The sequence below is a fragment of the Xenopus laevis genome, chromosome 1S, assembly GCF_017654675.1.
Source record: "Xenopus laevis strain J_2021 chromosome 1S, Xenopus_laevis_v10.1, whole genome shotgun sequence".
In the NCBI taxonomy this organism is placed as follows: domain Eukaryota; kingdom Metazoa; phylum Chordata; class Amphibia; order Anura; family Pipidae; genus Xenopus; species Xenopus laevis.
This window is the reverse complement of record NC_054372.1, coordinates 108668764-108682671: the sequence shown is the minus strand read 5'-3', so window position 1 is coordinate 108682671 and position 13908 is coordinate 108668764. Positions and strand designations below refer to the sequence as shown.

Sequence of the window (13908 nt, the reverse complement as noted above, 5' to 3'; positions counted from 1 at the left end):
TCAGTGGGAGACTGTCACTAGTTTTGTTGGACATAACTTTTGTATGATTGCTGTCAGGGGCTGAACATCGCTGATCTGTTCTTTATCAAATTTGCCTGACATGACCAATCCTTCATAAAGCCATGCTTATTACAGCTCGTAATGCCATTCACCAGGACAACATTTTGAATGTGATCCCTCAATAAGCCTTCACATAATTTGCCCACCACGCATGTCAAACTTTTTGGCCTATAATTGGCAGGCTGAGATTATAACCCTTTTTAAATATAAGAATTAAATCAGCTTTTCTCCAATCCATAGGTACTATACCAGATGAAAGAGAGTATGAGAAAATCAGAAATAGAGGTCGGTCTAAAACTGAACTAAACTCTCCCAAGGGTGTATTCCATCTGGCCCTGGCGCCTTGTTCAAATTTTAGTAAAGCTTTGTGAACCATATTCTAAGTCAGCCACTGACTAATTTGAGGTGAGCCAACAGTGAGATGGGCCTTGGAACTCTGCCTCCTCTATTGTATACACTGAAGAAAATAACTGATTTGGCACATTTGCCTCTGTTACAACCATACTGGTACCATTATTTAAAGAACCACATTCTCAACCTGCATCTTTTTACTATTAATATACTTAAAAATCTTTTTGGAGTTAGACTTAGCCTCTGCGCTCCTCATTTTCTATCTTTGCCTTCTGTAATGCAGCTTTACAACATTTATTATTATTTATTTATATTCATTAAATGCAGCTTCTGCTTGTAGTTTTTAAACGCCTTTCTCATTTTTCCTATTAACTTTTATACTTCTATATTAAGCCACATAGGGTGGTTCTTAGTGCTTTTATATTTACTTCTTAAGGGAAGAAATTGAAAACAGTCCTGGCTGTACTGTTAATCCAGTCAATATCTGGGTAATTAAAATCACCCATTATCATTACTTTTCCCAACCTAGCAGCTTTTTCTATTTGCAACAGGAGTTTAGCCTCCTCCACTTCACTTACATTAGGGGGTCTATAGCATACGCCTACAAATAATTTGCTGGACGCTTTACAATCAGTTAAGAATCAGTTATTTTCTATCATCACCTCCTCCTTTATATTAGCTTGGACCAGTGTCCCCCCCTCTCATACTGTCAATAACAGTAAGCTTCCTATATGCAAAGTACAAATACAGAAGGTTGTTTCAGTAGTCATAATTTATAAAAAAAAAATTTGATTGATTTTCATAGTTAATTTAAAAAATGAAACACAACTTGCAACTTTTCTTTTTAATATGATTCTCAGTAAATTGCCACTTGAAAACTAAAAACAGTTATAGTTTCATGATTCTGACATTTATTTAACATAATAATAAGAATAAATTATCTATTTTGTCACCATCTGAGGGTTACATGTAATTACCATGCTAGGACTTTGTAGACTTTTGAGTTGTCACATTTAACATCAATCTAATTTACCCACCCACAGATAAATAGGTGACCTGGTGACTCTGCGCAATCAAGCGTACAAGGCCTTTTGAAATAAGACAGAAATTAGTCAATTTATCACATTCAAGATGAAAACTGAATGGGGTTTTATCCACAAAGCCATGGACATGACTTTCACACTTGCTACATAAAGAAAACATTGCAAATACGTTAATTCTGAATAAAGATACCTATTTTTTAAACTTCTGTATCACTGTGGAAAAAATAGCAAACAATACAAACTGCAAACATTCCAGTACTGTTATGCCTAACAGGAAAACAAACTCACAATGCCTGTGGGCTGCGAGCTTGGTCAACTCACAGCAAGTGCACCACAGGATGTCCTGCTCCCTGACACTGTGGAGAACTGAAGAGTAACTAAACAACCTAGGGATCAAACAACACACTGTGGTTTATAAGTCAGCATGAAGATATCCAGAGCCTTGTGTGCAAAAACATTGCAGTATGGAATTATCCAGAAAATATATAAAATTGTGAATAATGTTTAAGAAGATTTACCTTCTATATTAGAGCAGAATTCAGTGAAAAAAATCAGTAAACCCAGGCTGCTGAAGTTTATGCATCAACCATTAAATAAGATAGTCAAGAGCTGAGTAAGATCTATTAAAAGTCTGATATCTATACCATAACATCTGTGTATTATAACTGGATGAGGAAAGACTCCTGGATATTCTTGAAAGCTTTTGCAAAGAGAAAACTGATTTCCATTTCCATGAATGAAAACTGACACAAAGGGAAACCTCCATTTTACATATACCGATTTTAAGTTTACACCATTTTTGTGTATGTATAATTTATTTCAGTTGGTGCTTTGCCCTGATTTTACTTAATGCTTTCCCAGATTATACACCAACAGTTTGTCCTGATGTTCCCATAAATGCCTGTTTGTCCTCTTTGAATGTTATTATTCGTGAACTTAAGAACACTAACTAAATGCATGTTTTGGTATGGTCCTGGTAAATACACAATTCCAATTAGTCTGCACCTCATACAGTCATTCACATATCACGAATTGTTTTAGGCTGTGCATGTCACTGTCTGTCTGGATTCCACATAGGCACTCTGATGCTAAAGGCAATCTGTCATACTACACAAGCAGTAGTTTTAAGCCCTGGCAAAAGGTATTATTTACAGTGGTACAAATTTTTCCCAAAAAGAAAAGACTAGCAGAACCAACAGTTAAGCAGGTTGGTCTTTGATAAGACATCAGTGTGAGCATGGCTAAATAAGGGGCTAGATATTTTCTCCATTAGTAAGATATTACTGCTATTTATTATTCTACTGTTTTACTCCATCCTGCCATGTTAAAAAGCACATTAAATAATTACATAACATGTTAAATGATAGCTTCAGATTGTAAATTGTGTAATAAGAAGAGAATTTGCATCCCCTGCAGGTGCTTAAGTTGAGGGAAACTCTAACTGGAACTTTTATTTGAAGGGTCAATTCACCCTGAGCACTTTAAATACCATGTAAAGTGCTATCCTACCTGCCTCTCTTACTAAGATCAAATGCATTGTGCGATGTCATGATATATTCCCATGGGCATTTTAAAATTTCACAGATAACAATGCTATTCTAATATAATGACCATTTGTCCCAACACTTTTTAGCTAAACTGGGGCCACATCTGGTCTCTAGTCCAAAAATATAAAGTAAAATATATCCTACAAGTGGAAAACAGCAATAGGTTGTATTCAAGTCTGGTGCAATGAGGGTGATCTACTGCTAATATATTTTAAAATAATTATATAATTATATTATAATCATAGGTAATATCATCATAGCTTATTATATAATAATCAGCAACCCTATAAAATATGTTCCCTTTATAATTCCTCACTGTGTCATATCACAGACAGTAGAATTTGTTTTAACAAAACTTAATTTTAATGTGCTCTGCTGTGTGTTCAGCTTTCATCACTTACATCACAGAATTTGCCACAAAGGTATAATACACCTCTCACACAGTACCACATTGCTGCAATAATATTATGCTACTTTATCACAGGTAGACTACTCTTTACACAGGCAGCTAACTATACTTATATAGTCAACAGTGATGTATTTGATGGCAAGGCCATATGTTTTACAAACCCAGCCAACCGTCACTCCCCAACAATGCTGCTGCCTTTCTTTAATGAATGTTTAGACTAATTTAATTTCCTTACCTCACTTTTCTTGGAGGCACACTTTCTTCAATTGTTTCAGGCTATGTTGTATTTTCATGATATAATCTGGGCTGGGATTACTTTGCTCCCTTAGGGTTCAATTTTTCTGAGAGGGTCAATTAACAGTTTAATGTAAATTGTCTTTAAGTGTAATAGCAAGATCATTGGAGAATATAAGGTAACATAGCCCAAAGGAATCTATTCTTACAATGAGCTAGAAAAAAATAAAAATTTGATGCAGAGATGACATGCTCTCTGCTAAGAAGTATGCCAGATGTCTCAAAGCCATGTTTTAGTAGCCGCACACTGAACCTTAAACACCCAAGCCATAGTGGTGTTTGAGAATACTAGAAGATGTAGTTCAAACACACAGAAGCTGCTTTTCAATAAGAAAAACACATTAAAACTTGCTTATATCATTTTCCTTCTAAAACTATTGTACTTGCATGTTTTAAGATGCATTTCATATGCTATTGTCCGGTAAAGCCAAACAGGCATTATACTGAATTTACATGGATATTTAAGATAGTAGACCCAGGTATACAGATATATATACAGGTATATCCAGAAATCTCCGAATTATGGAAAGGCCTTCTCCCATAGACTACATTTTATGCAAATAATCCAAATTTTTTAACATGATTTCCTTTTTTTCTCAGTTGTAATAAAACAGTACCTTGTATTTGATCCAAACTATGAAATAATTAATCTTTACTGGAAGCAAAACCAGCCTATTGGGTTTATTTAATGTTTACATGATTTTTTAGTAGACTAAAAATAGATACAAATTACAGAAAGATCAGTTATCTGGAAAACCCCAGGTCCCCCCCAGGACCCCAGCTTATATATAAACTTCTGATTATGAAGTCATTTTAAGCAGAGTGATATTAAGAGAAATTATACTGCAAGTTCTCAAGTTGAGTGGAATTGTAATTGGAGTATTAATTTAGAGTTCTAGTCTTAAACTGAAACAAACAAATGTATGTATTTATGGAGGGTGGAGGCTGATCCAGTCCACACTTTACTATAAAAACATCCATACACTGATATTGATATCAGCTCATTTGTCTTTATTTAGGCCAGAGGTTTGTGGCCAAAATTATCATTATTTATATACATGACATCATCAGTGAAACCATAAAAGTCTCTACTGGTTGTCCGCCAAAAAGCAAAAATATTCAGTGTAGTGTTCTATCAGCATACTTAAAGCTAACACTGATCTTAGAATTAACAACTCATCATGGCTCCACAAACTAGCAAGCAACAACTACAGTACGTTATATTTTCCAATTTCGGAAGAATATTTTCAGAGCACCAAAGGCAATAACATGTAATCTCAAAGCTATATATTTGGTAAACAAAAAAAATCTGTCTCATCGATAACTATCTGCCTCTGCCTAATTAGAAGTACATATTTTCCATGTTATTAAGAAATCAAAGCTCCAGAAATTAAAATTGTCAGTGGCTTCACTGCCTTCTCTTAGCAGTGCATCTATTCAGCAATAAATATACAGTACATGACATCTATGCATCACATCTCTCTTATGTACTAATTTTCCATTGGCTCCAGCTGCAGATAGAAGTGCTGTGACTGCTTTGATTCTTTAGTAGTGATGGGCGAATTTGGGCCGTTTCGCGAAACGGCGCCGGCGTCTCGTTTTCGACGCAGGCGCCCGTTTTTGACGCCGGCGCCCGTTTTTTCGATGCCGGCGCCCGTTTTTGACGCCGGCGTCCGTTTTTTTGAAAAAAATGTTTTTTGACGCCGGCAAATTTTTGCCGCTAATTTTCGCGGGCATTTCGCGAATTTATTCGCTAGCGGCGAAACGCTCAAATTCGCTGCGAATTCGCACCTGCCGAATAAATTCGCCCATCACTATTCTTTAGCACTGCAGATGAGGTTGCCTGATGCTGCCAAGGGCAGGTTATATCTAATACATGGTAGAAAGAAATTAAACATCTAAAGTGCATAATCCCTAAAAGTAATGGCTAACTGTAGAAATATTACAGTTCTTTCTTTTCAGGCTGACCACAAAAAATGAAGAACATGCTAGGGGCACATATAAATGAAAGGTGTAGAAGTCTGTGAATTTTAACTTTGTCCACAGTTATACATAGGATATGACTCCAATGCCTTTTTATTAAGTGCACAAAAAACAGCACAAACTTTTTCTGTGTAAAAAAGCAGCAGCTGCTGTGTAACAGCGATCCACTGATGGGAAAAAACAAACGCTGTGTTTTTTTTATTGTCACCTAACTTTTTCCCATTGACTTGAATGTGTCACACCATAATTATAAAAAGTAGTGTCTATTACACCATAATAAGCGGTGTAAAGTTTCCATTTATTTTACACCACCTTTTACATTTTTTTTTCTGGCATAATAGTTTTATACAGTGTTATAAATAGGCCTCCACATCAAGGTCCAACGCTGATGTGCAAAAAACTTTGAAAAAAAGTTGTATGTAACTTACTTGCTGCTAAGACACCTTCTTAATGAATATGAAGCTCCGCCCCCACAGGTCCGTGAACATTCACTCCAGGAACCCCAAGCATCCCACAAAGTGTCCCGGTCCTCCTCAGATCGAGCAGTACGAGAGCTCTAGAAAGGATATGAAAATGTACACTTAGTAATATATATGATAGGTAGTATTTAGATTTTATATGGATTTTTTTAATTATTATAACACAGATTCAAATGTAGATTTGAAGGCAAAAACTATAATGCTATAATAAATGGCATACATGGTTAGGGAAAGATCTGATGAATTGCTATAAGCTACTAGAAATAGAGCAAAAATGTAACCTGTTATTACATTACCACCTTAGGATCCACCAGGAGACTTGCCAGTTTGGTAGTTCAAATTCATTTTACATTACGGGTTCAGAAAACATATTTTAAATTTGTGACAAGGAAAAACAGTCCAGTTAGATAAGTTTGTTCTTTACCACCCACAAACACTTGAAAAGGTTGACATTAAATCATTAAAATGGTTAAATAATAATAATAGTTTTTAGCTAAAGAAATACATTCTAATTTATTTGAGATGCACAGGCTGATAAAGGAAGCACACTTGTGAACTAATGTCACTCAAAGAGATGGGTTGGTAACATCATATTTTATTTCATACAGTCAAAGGGAAATTTTTAAAAAGTTGAAATGTTTACAAAATGAGAAAATGTCAGATGGCTTTGTCCTTTGAGACACGGCAGATGCAAAGGCAGCATTTGCAGTTAGTAAACTTAGTAGGCAATAAATACGAATTACAGGTTGAACGAATGGGGAAATTGCCAAGAGGCTATTAAAAAAGCCCATTAATAGCAAATATATATTCCACAGCCTTATAGATCACTAACAGTGTTGTCTCGCCTCTGTTTATCTTTAAAAGTATTAGGGATTTTCCTCCGTAAATAAGGTACGTTAAATTAAAATTGCCATATGGGGTCTTTTTAACTTTTCCATACCCATTTAAAAGGAATGTATTATACAACATGCTGAAAATGTACTGATGATTAGGGATGTAGCGAACGTCGGAAAAAAAGTTCGCGAACATATTCGCGAACTTGCGCAAAAACGCGAGCGGTTCGCGAACGGTTCGCGAACCCCATAGACTTCAATGGGAAGGCGAACTTTAACATCTAGAAAAGACATTTCTGGCCAGAAAAATGATTTTAAAGTTGTTTAAAGGGTGCAACGACCTGGACAGTGGCATGCCAGAGGGGGATCAAGGGCAAAAATGTATCTGAAAAATCTGCCTGTGTGTGCTTGGAAGAGATAGTGTAGGGGGAGAGCTGTTAGTGATTTCAGGGACAGATGATAGTAAGTTTGCTGGCTAGTAATCTGCTTGATACTGCTCTGTATTGGAGGGACAGAAGTCTGCAGGGATTTGAGGGACATTTTAGCTTAGGTAGCTTTGCTGGCTAGTAATCTACTGTTCTCTTTAAACAACTGCCATACGTTGACCTTGTAGGCATTGTTTGCCCAGTTTTTTTGGACGCAGCCACTGAAGCACAGTTGCCAGAAAAAATATGCCATATAAATGCTGAAAATAGTCATTTTTCGCCATACGTTGACCTTGTAGACATTGTAGAATGTGAACAAGGTCACACAGCTCGATGGCGGGTTGAAGAAAACAGTGTGCAAATAATGCCTACAAGGCCAACGTATACACTACTACAGCGGTGGATACGGATTACGTAAAATATATTATGGCTGCTTGAAAAAAGTGACTCCGGTGTTTTTTCTGGAGACGGTAATATTATGGATATTTAGACAGAATGTGAACAAGGTCACACAGCTCGATGGCGGGTTGAAGAAAACAGTGTGCAAATAATGCCTACAAGGCCAACGTATACACTACTACAGCGGTGGATACGGATTACGTAAAATATATTATGGCTGCTTGAAAAAAGTGACTCCGGTGTTTTTTCTGGAGACGGTAATATTATGGATATTTAGACAGAATGTGAACAAGGTCACACAGCTCGATGGCGGGTTGAAGAAAACAGTGTGCAAATAATGCCTACAGGGCAAATAATGCCTAAAAGGTCAACTTATACACTACTACAGCGGTAGTAAAATAAAAAAAAGTAAAATAAAAAAAAAATGAATATTAAAAAAAAAAATTAAAGTTGGTGCTGCTGAACTACTAGGAGCAGCAGATTAGCACACCAGTCCCACTCCCCAACACTGCTAGACTAATAGCACTGGGCTCTTATAGTAGTAGTAGTAGTAGTAGTAGTAGTAAAACAACAAAAAAATAAATAAAAGCAGTCCTTACAAGGACTACTGTTATTGCAGCAGTCAGCAGATGAGATCAGAAGCAGGACAGCTGCCCACTGCAGCTACATACAGAGCACTGCAGTAGAAGGTAGATTACTAGCCAGCAAAGCTACCTAAGCTTAAATGTCCCTCAAACCCCTGCAGACTTCTGTCCCTCCAATAACAGAGCAGTATCAAAACGATTACTAGCCAGCAAACTTTCAACTGTCCCTGAAATCACTAACAGGCAGCAGCTCTCTCCCTACACTATCTCTTCAGCACACACAGGCAGAGTGAAAAAACGCTGCAGGGCTTCGGTTTTTATAGGGAAGGGGAGTGGTCCAGGGGAGAGCTTCCTGATTGGCTGCCATGTACCTGCTGGTCTGGGGTGAGAGGGCAAAAAAAAGCGCCAACAATGGCGAACCCAAAATGGCGAACGTCGCGCGACGTTCGCGAACTTCCGGCGAGCGCGAACACCCGATGTTCGCGCGAACAAGTTCGCCGGCGAACAGTTCGCGACATCTCTACTGATGATGTATGGCTAATAGGGGATAGATAAAATAATGGAAACATCAGACTATAAATAAGTATTTACTAATAAAGGTTTGCCTTGTCCTTTATTTTTATAAGTGCTGCAATTCTTTCAGCAATGTTATAAAGCAATGTCCAGCCTAAAAGCTGGCAAAGCTATTAACTGTCTGAGCAATGAAGAAAGTGGGATTCTGGTTTTCCAATCTTTGGTTAGTTGATTCAAGAAGCTTTTTGTGAAAACAGTCTACCAATATTTAAACATCTTAATTTTGCAAATCTTGCAATATTTAAACATCTGGATGTGGCTTTACCCTCTTTTAGTTACTTAACCAACATAATAAATGGTTACCAATAACATAATCCATCATGTTGGGGATGGCCCTTGACATTTTATAAGTAAAAAGGTCCAAATAACAGGGCTGCAAGTAACCAGCTAAGACATATATTTTACTGTTCAGAAGAATTAATTTGGACTCAATACATAAGGTTTATGTATGATGGTCACAAACTTAACCCCAATGGTCAATATCAGTCACTGTTGTTTGGATTAATTTTCTGATTATTTAGGCCAATGCTTTCTTTTATTTTTAGTATTTGGCTGCTACTGCAGTATATGTTCTCCCGGTGCTTGAATGGGTTTCCCTGTGCTCTATGATTTCCTTCCACACTCTAAATACAAGCAGGAAGGTTAACTACAGTATTGTACAGTAAATCACTTGTGTACAGAGCACGCTCAGAGAATATGGCTGGGCAAAATAGTTTGCATGGCACTCAAGAGTATTTTCTTTCACTCTTTCATTAAGTTTTATCTTACCTCATTCGAACAATCATTAATAGACAACCCTCCATATTTACTGACAATTCTCTTGAATTCTGCTTGTTAATAAAGCACCATATATTGTGAAAAATCCATTCTATGAATGGAATTAACTGTTCCCACCAAATATAAACCATAGATAAATTATACTTGCTTGTAACAATCACACCACTTTTCCCCTTCCTCATCTCAACAAACCAATATATGCTTCACCTTGGGCTGACCTCATCACTACAGTAACCACCCACTGTGAATTCAGAACCACCAGCATATAAAGCATGTTGAGGAATTCAGGCCTGCCTTATTGATCTCTATGGAAATTTACCACCAATAAATACCACTGCTAAACTTTCCTTTGTGTAGTCCAGTGTCGGGGGGAGGGGGGAAGGCCAGTAAATAAACACTGCTAACAGCTTATATTCCATTTTTTAAGTGCATCATCACTAATAAAATATATATATATAGCACAAATGCATTGTTGGTAAAATATCATATTTCTAATTCAGATTAATGTATGTATGTTTTGTCTACGATATATATGTTACATATAATGAGCAGTTATATATGCCATTGTGTGCTGACATATTTCTTGACTTTGTGAGGTATTCTCAATGACAAACATCAGAAAAGCTAAAGGTATCAATAGATGAAATGGTTCTGGACTGCAAAATCATTGTAGAGGCCCCAAAACTTTTGGAAGATGATCAGTTTTGCAAACATAGCTTAAAGGGCCGATTGGGCCCTTTAAACTCATGGGCCCCAAAGATATCACAGGGTCTATTTGTTTATGTCACTGGAGGTAGTTGAGTACATAAAGAATGTCCCACCTCAGGTTAGAAGTTTATATGCTAACACAGAAATAAGGGTCAACATAATGAGATATTTTTATAAAGATTTAGAACAGTGTTAAATTAGATTTGAATGTGCAGAGCCCAAGGCATAGAGGAGGGGCAGACAATATTTGACTGACACTTGAGATTTTTAAATGAGCTTACAACAGCTATGAATACTTTAATAAAAAATAGAAATTTGATTTCATGCTTAATTTGAAAAGGACTTTTATTGTACAGATTTTTATGTCTGGATGACAGGTCCACTTTAAGTGCATTTATTGAAACTCTCTCTTCCATGCAACAAAGAGAAGCTGGAATTATCTAAATGAGTTTTTTATGGAATGGCAGTTAAGATCTGATGGGTCATCAAGAGAGTATATTTTCCAGCTCTGATTTCACAAAACATAAATATAACCTTTAAATCCATGCACGCCTTTTGCTGAAAACAGGCTCCAGGTTATTTATATAAATACATTTTGTGCCAACACCTTAAAGCGGACCTGTCACCCACACATAAAAAGCTGTATGATGAAAGTCCTTTGCAAATTAAACATGGAACCTAAATTGTTTTCTTCATTAAAACATCCATACCTGTTATAAGTATTTAAATATCTGAGCTGTCAACCAAATATTACCTGCCCCGCCTCTATGCTTGAGGCATTGGCATTAGGTCCCCCATTCTGGTGCATACACAAGATTTTAGGGTGTTACAAAATATGTCTTAATAACAATGTCCACAAAATGGCAGCTGCCTGATTGCTGTGATTATGTAATTCTAAGACTGAAGGAAACAAAATGTAAATAATAAATATAGTATCAGTAATGTTGTGGTCAAATATTAAATTAAGAATGAAAGCATGAAGGCTAGAAACATCCAAAAGAAGAAAAATAAGTTACATCTGAAATGTTGTCATTTGAATACATCAGTGATGTCAACAACCAGAAATGAGAACAAAAAGGTAAAGAAGAATTGTATTACTCATTGTAACTTATAATCCTTCCCTTTAGACTTTACCTTTTTCACAGTTATTTTAGGAAGGTTTTTTTTTTGGACTTCATAAACTCCATACATCCACTTTCACACAATAATTTCAACAGTAAATCCTATTAACTTCCCATTTAAGCTATTATAGACACATTATTTTACTGTGGTTTCTGATAATGTCAGTGTTGACAAGACAGATTGCCTTATTACAAACCAGTTACATAAGCTTTGCCTAGCGTTATGATCCCACAAACACGTATGAATGCACTTGGTGAGCAACAGAAAGGCAGATTTGGTTTCATTAATATGGGGGAATTGTTAAAAACAAGCGCCGCAGATCTATGAAGCATAACCAGGTAATAAAAATGTTTCATACTGGAGCCAAGGAATAAACTTTGGCTAGCAGACCAAGCTTCGTATAATTGTTACAGTGAGGAGATTTTGTTGCATATCTTTCCAGTGGAGATAAGTTACCAATAGAAGCAAATTCACAATGACCATTCTAAGCCAGATATTCAATGAAATATATGAGATATGGTATACATGCTCACATTATCTCTGAAATGCTATACAGCAGGGATGTCTGGCATGTGGGTCTCCAATAGTTATTAGATATTCATATAGGACTGGCACAAACCGGACTTCACTCCAAAGCTTGATGCAATTAAAAATGTTTTATTTAACAAAAACCTTCTCAAATGATGTGGCCTTACGTGTTTCGTGCCATGATGGCACTTAATCATAGGCTGGACATCTTCTGAACACAAATATTTAAATGAATTTGAACCAATCAAATTTAGGACAGCCAATCAATTGCAAGTTTAGAACAGCCAATCACAAGGATTGATGCAAAAAGAGTTAGACTATCCAAAGTTATATGCAGTATAGAAGTACAAATACTAAAAAGTACTAACAAATAATACACATGTAGTAAAAAAAAAAAATGTAATTAAGTTTTCACATTTGAGAAATATATTTGTACAATTAAACACAGTCAGGATAATAAACTGTATACAATGGGTGACAGCTTTCATGCTCTAAACAATTGTAGTTATACGAAAACAAGAAACATTATAGTCAAGATTCATTCCTAATGGTTGTTTAGTACCCAAATAGAATATATATTTAGCTAGCATTTCCTCCTCTAATATGTGAGGAAACTTTTTCTATTTCCAGAACCCACCAGCACACCCTGGCCTCTCCAGCATAAGTTGGCCCGGTGCACAGTCAGAAGGGATCGGCAACCCCAATTGTAGTCAGCGTAATAAAAGAAAAACTGGCACTCCGAGCTCGATGCATGCGGGCAAAGCCCTGCGTGTTTATTACAATGTAACGTTTCGGGGGCGGGCGAAGGGGCCCGCCCCCGAAACTTTTTCTATGCCATTTACCGAAACAAAGTTTAAAGATCTGTCCGAACAGTGTGCAAAATTTCTGGCTACAGTGGTTGCAGTATTTACATTTTTCATAATGCTGAGTATGTGTTCTCTAATTCTTTCATTTAAAGTACGGCTGGTTTAGCTGACATTTTGCTGAGAGTTGTTGCTTAACTACTACTCATAGTGATGCACACGTTCTTTGGCCATGTATGGTTTTGCAGTGAATTTTCGAGTTTCATCACACTGCGCCAAAAATTTGCCATACGTGCGAGCAGAAGACAAAAATTATGTATGGTAGATAAAAACATTGCAGTAGACAAAAAAAGTTGCTCATAGGCTTTAATGTATTTTGCTACAAAAATGTCCCCAGGACAAAAATGTTGCCCATAGACTGTTTCACATATTTTTCCTTAATCACACTAACACAACTCAGTATAATTAAATGAAAACTTATAATGGGTTTCAAGCTATTTGCAAATGTGATTGCTAGTAAAAGCAGTATATGTTTCGTTGCTTATAATCTCTTCATTCCTGGTTCAGACTCTTAAAACAATGAAGCAGAAACCAGCTGATTAGCAAAACCTGGAAAATAATTAACTTTTCCGATTCTGGTTGAAAAGAACCAAAAACCCCAAGAGGGCTAACCAATACTGCTTTCAATTGCAATGGCATTAATAAACTACCTTAAAACATGAAAAATTGTTCATGTATATTGGAAAATGGATTAGGACACATAAACTTGAAGGTTATTCAATGCATTTATCATGCAAAACAAACACTGTTGCCTTCACCTTTGCATTAATTTGAATTCATATTTTAAGTGCATCTTGGACGGGGAGCTTTTTTAGAGAAAATCTAAAAATGTCAAATGGAAACTATTTCGCCCTGTGTTATACTGGGATTTTTAAACCCCTTATATCTGTCTTTAAAGTCATTCAGATGCTACTTTGCTTCCCATTCAAC

The 13908-nt window shown here is 36.4% G+C and overlaps 1 protein-coding gene across 1 annotated transcript in view; it reads right to left on the bottom strand.

Moving 5' to 3' along the window:
- adamtsl1.S (ADAMTS like 1 S homeolog) overlaps nt 1-13908 on the bottom strand; it is a 161466-nt gene that overhangs the window by 127225 nt on the left and 20333 nt on the right. The window contains exon 2 of the mRNA XM_041580075.1: nt 6116-6243. Within this exon, the coding sequence (XP_041436009.1) occupies nt 6116-6243 (128 nt within the window). The remainder of the gene's footprint in view (nt 1-6115; nt 6244-13908) is intronic.